The sequence below is a fragment of the Corylus avellana genome, chromosome ca10 (assembly GCF_901000735.1).
Source record: "Corylus avellana chromosome ca10, CavTom2PMs-1.0".
NCBI classification, from domain to species: domain Eukaryota; kingdom Viridiplantae; phylum Streptophyta; class Magnoliopsida; order Fagales; family Betulaceae; genus Corylus; species Corylus avellana.
Window position 1 is genome coordinate 15,938,314 of NC_081550.1, and position 5,162 is coordinate 15,943,475.

Here is a 5,162-nt window from a genome sequence, read left to right on the forward strand (position 1 = left end):
AAGAAGATGCTAGAAAATCCCAAACCATTTGCATAAACATGAAAAGTCATATAAAGTTATTACATGCCACTTGTAAGTACTTATAAAAGCAAAAAGATAAACCATGCAATACCCATATCAAAGACATCAAACACCCCTGTTGTTTCGGTCTTCAGAAAGTGCCAATTTGATTTTGTTAAGCTTGAGAAGCACGTCCTTGATGTTGATTCTCTCATCAGGTAATTCTTCAGAACACTTTAAGCCTAATTCTATTATGGACGAAAAAATACTCTCGATGGCAATTATGTCTCTTCCATGTTCTATTCTTAATAAACTGTCATCCACAACTTCCATCATTCTGCCAGGAAGTGATTCATTTATCCATTGTCTCAAAGTCAATCCTCCTACAAACATGTCATCAATAGGTTTCTTCCTTGTTATCATCTCCAACAATACTATACCATAACTATAAACATCGCATTTGATGAGCACTTTTCCTTCAAAACCGTACTCTGACAACACTCGCAATTTTCAAGCAAGCCTTAAGTTAGTAATAAAAAAATAAAAAAGTAATCCACATAACTTAAAAAAAAAAAAAAAAAGAAGGTAATTTGCAAATATAAGCTTTTATTATACACAAACACAATACTACGTACCAGATTCCTTGAAAAAAAATTATAATTATGCCATGAACAACTTTTGGTGAATCCATATGCTTTATGTGCTGAATTTTACTGTTGGGAATAATTGTTATGCTTAATGCATCACAATGACAATGTTCCCTTTTTGGTAATTATTTATAGAAGTAAAAATAGATTTACATGGCAAAAATAGACTGTTTCAACCCAAATATAAATAGACCTTTATACGTGCATATATTGTTGTTACACGTGTTTGTTTGACTTTGAATTAATTTGTAGGGAAAATATATTTTACCTTATGAACTATCCATCTATTTGCACTTTTAACCACAATGTTTAAAAAGTGACACTTTACTCCCCCAAAGTATCTGACATTGACACTTAACCCTATAAAGTACACTTTACCCCTTTAAGTTGACATTTTACCCCCCCGAAGTAACTAGTTTTGGGTCGGGAGGGAGGGTAAAGTGTCAACTCAAAATACTTGAGGGGAGTAAAGTGTACTTCATGGAGATCAAGTGTCAATGTCGGATATTTTAGGGGGGTAAATGTCTCTTTTTAAATATTGGGGGTTAAAAGTGCAAAAGAGTAGATAGCTCAGGAGTGTAAAGTGTATTTTTCCTTAATTTGTATTGGTCTAAGATGCTAATCGGATCAAGATTCCATACAATTGTTTTTTAAAAAAATGTAGATTCTCAAATTATAAAATTTAAACTATTTTTAAGTATTGAAACGCTTAGAAAATTTTATCTATTAAAAATGTGGTATATTACAGCTAATAACTGAGCATATTTTCATCAAGTACTTACTCTTTATGTTATAAAAAAAGTTTGAGCCAAAGACTGTATTTTGGTTTTATGAAAAATAAGAGTTTTCTCAAAAGTGAAGAAGAAGCTTTTTGGGAGAAAAATTCTTTCTGGTTGCCTCAATAACATGTGACATTTTTCAAACATTTTGATGCTTAAAAATGACCTAAATTCTGTAATTTGAGAATAGAAGATCCTAATCCATGTGTATAAAGTTAGCATAAGACAAGTCAAACCAAAACTGTAGACCATCATTGAAACTTACACTACATTGATTTTATTGAATTACTTTATATTAACCTAACTAGCAAAAAGTATATAACACAATTTTCCTTAATACAAACTTTTTCGACATATTGTAGAATAATTAGCAATCAATACATAAAGAAATAAATAGATAATTATCCATCGACTAAGAATCATTTGTGTAATGTTTATTATTAGTGCAGATATGAATGTAAGGCTTATATAAAACGGAAAATTGACATGTACATTTTTATTTTTGAAATAGCCACTACGAACTGTTAATAATTAGCTTTATTCTTGAAATTTCCCAGTTTTGTCATTCATGATGTTAGCCACTATTAGTAATTAAGCCCTTTAGCAATGAAATAAACAAAAAGTAAATTCATGTACCTGGTGCGATGTAGCCGAGTGTACCAAGAGTTTTGGTATATATGAAATCCTTGTTTTCGGCTAAAATTTTTGCAATGCCAAAATCAGCAACATGTGCAACCATGTCATCATCCAGCAAGATATTGGTAGGCTTCAAGTCACAATGAACGACAGGTTCTGATTGACCATAGTGGAGATAGTCCAACACTGATGCAATATCAATCATAATGTTTACTCTTTGAAGAAGATTTAAGCAGTAGTTGTGAGAGTATAACCATCTTTCAAGGTTGCCATTCGGTATGTATTGCAGCACCAAAGCTCGAAACTCGAGGTTGGAACATGTACTTATGACTTTAACAAGATTCCTATGTCTAATTGTCTGTAACACCTTGCATTCTGCATCAAAACTTTTGAAAGCACCAACCAATTGCAAATTTAGAACTTTGACAGCAACAATTGTCCCGTCAAATAGCACTCCTTTGTAAACAGAACCAAAACCTCCAGTTCCAAGCAAGTTACTTTCACAGAAATTGTTTGTTCCTCGACAAAGCTCTTGATATGATATCATTCTATGTTCCAACACAGACAATGTATTAGGTAAACTTGGAACTTGCTTATTACTTTCTCGATGTCTTCTCAACATGTAAACCAGTGCTAGAATGATTATAATTGAACTAATTCCAGGAAGAACATATTTAAGCAAAATTTCTTTCACCCTTAATCCTTTGGAGCTCGGACTTGGACAAGGTGGAACATCGAAAAATTGATTCCCACAAAGTGCTTTATTTCCTAAAAATGATTCAGCTGTGAAGTTCGCAAAAGGCCCACCTGATGGGATCTCTCCAGATAGTTCGTTGAAAGATACATTCAAGTTCTTGAGATATGAAAGTGCCTCAAGAGACTTGGGAATTGAACCATTGAGATTATTATATGAGAGGTTTAACATATCCAATCCCTTTAAGTCTCCAAAAGATTGTGGAATCTCTCCACGAAATGAGTTCTTTGATAAGTCAAGAAAACGTAGGCTTTCAAAAGATCCAATGATGCTTGGAATATTTCTAGTAATTTGGTTTCGAGATAAATCTATGTGTTCAATAACATCCGATTTTTTCATGTTTGGAGACAAATATCCACCAAAGGCATTCAATGATAGGTCCAAAACCTGTAGATTTCCAAGGCTCCATAAATTTAATGGTATTGATGATTCCAATCTATTAGAACTAAGGTTTAGATATTGCAAATAACTGAGATTTGCAATGCAATTTGGGATGGATCCAAAGATTTTGTTATCTGAGAGATCTAAGTCGCCTAAGTTCTTTAACTGACATATGTCTTCGGGAGTAGATCCTTCAATCTTATTATGGTCAAGAAACAATTTTTGCAAACTCTCCAGTCCCCCAATCGTGGATGGAATGTTTCCACTCAAATTGTTACTGCTCAAATGAAGCCAGGTCAAGCCTTTCAAGGAACCGATTTCCATAGGAATATAACCCCTTATTTGGGTTTGGGATGCAACAATGGATTCAAGATAAACAGAAAAGTTTCCAATGGAATTAGGAAGAGTAATATCCAATGGATTCCTAGATATTGACAGCATTTTCAAAAATCTACAATTAGATAAAGATGAAAGGAAATTAAGCTCTTGACCTTCAGAAGACTCTCCTGTAAGCTGATTGTTATTCAAATAAAGTTCTTGAAGGTATTTCAAGCGTCCAAGACTCGTGGGTATTGGCCCAGAGAGTAAGTTTGTATGAAAATCTACTACGAGGAGCTTTGAACAATTTGAAAGATAAGATGAGATACGACCACTAAATTTGTTCATACCAAAAACCACATATTCAAGATTCGGGCAAGAAAGCCCTATATCAAATGGAATATTTCCATAAAAGGAATTGTTGGTCAAGGAGATTTCTTTAAGAGATGAATTGTTGAAAAGGCTTCGGGGGATTGACCCATTTAAGTTGTTGTCTCCAAGATATAGCTTTTGAAGCTTTTCCAAACTCCCATAGCCTTTTGGAATGCTTCCAATAAACTTATTAAATGATAGCGATAACACTACAAGCTCTCTACAATAACTCATTTGTGAAGGGAGCCCTCCGCTGAATTTATTCTCTGCAAGACTAAGTACTTGAAGCTTCCGACAATAATGCAAAGTGGGAGGGATATTACCTTCCAACAGGTTGGATGACAATCGGAGTATTCTCAAGCGGTGTAGGCGGCTGATCTCATGAGGCAGAAAGCTGAAGAAGTAGTTGTTGCTTAGATCAAGAGAGACAAGGAATGAGAGATTACCAATATGAGGAGAAATGGTGCCTTCGAGACCCATGTAGGAAAGGTTCAAAGCGGTCACTCTTTGCCTGCGCCGGCTACAAGAGACCCCAACCCAGTTGCACATGTTTGTTGTTGTGGTCCAGTTAGCTGCCAAGAGAGTTTGGTTTGGACTGGAGGTGATGTTAGATTTGAAGGCAATGAGAGCTAATTGATCAGTAGAATTACTTAAAGATTGGGAGTACAACTGATGCATGCATGACTGCACCAACAGAAAACCCAAGAGGAAGAGAAGGGATGGCCTTTCTATTACCATGGTTGAGTGCGCTAGAGAGAGAGAAGGGCTTGAGGTGGAAGTGAAGCACAATATTTTGGTAACTTGGATGGCACTGACAGACTTTTTGACTCTCTTGGTTTGTAGTCTGCAGAAGACTTGAGTCTAGTCTTCTTCCATGACTGGAAATAGTTAGCAATTAGTGTGAATTGGAAATAATTGGCCATGCATGCACTTAGAAATTCCTCATAGATATTTTGCAACGTTACTTGGAAGTTTCCTCGTAGACAGTTGTCGGCATTGTGATGGAAAGCTAAAGAGAATTGACTTATCAGCTTTCTTTCTTTTTTTTTAGTCTAGTCTTCTTCCATGACTGGAAATAGTTAGCAATTAGTGTGAATTGGAAATAATTGGCCACGCATGCACTTGGAAATTCTTCATAGATATTTTGCAACTTTACTTGGAAGTTTCCTCGTAGACAGTTGTTCGCATTGTGATGGAAAGCTAAAGAGAATTGTCTCATCAGCTTTCTTTTTTTTTTTTCTTATAAAAAGTTCTAAAAAATTTTAAAAAGGCAAT

General features: G+C 34.9%; 1 protein-coding gene across 3 annotated transcripts in view; it reads right to left on the reverse strand.

The window, feature by feature from the left end:
• LOC132164796 (probable LRR receptor-like serine/threonine-protein kinase At3g47570) overlaps positions 1 to 4,746 on the reverse strand; it is an 11,788-nt gene extending 7,042 nt beyond the window's left edge. The window contains exons 1-2 of one of the 3 annotated variants that reach the window (XM_059575361.1): positions 2,063 to 4,746; positions 8 to 383 (exon numbers count right to left, since the gene is read on the reverse strand). In XM_059575361.1, the coding sequence (XP_059431344.1) occupies positions 127 to 383; positions 2,063 to 4,625 (2,820 nt within the window). In that variant the 5' untranslated portion in view covers positions 4,626 to 4,746 and the 3' untranslated portion in view covers positions 8 to 126. Of the gene's footprint in view, positions 1 to 7; positions 492 to 2,062 lie in introns of those variants that run through there. The other 2 variants (XM_059575359.1, XM_059575360.1) reach the window with 2 other exon arrangements.
• Between the last annotated feature and the right edge of the window lie 416 nt (positions 4,747 to 5,162).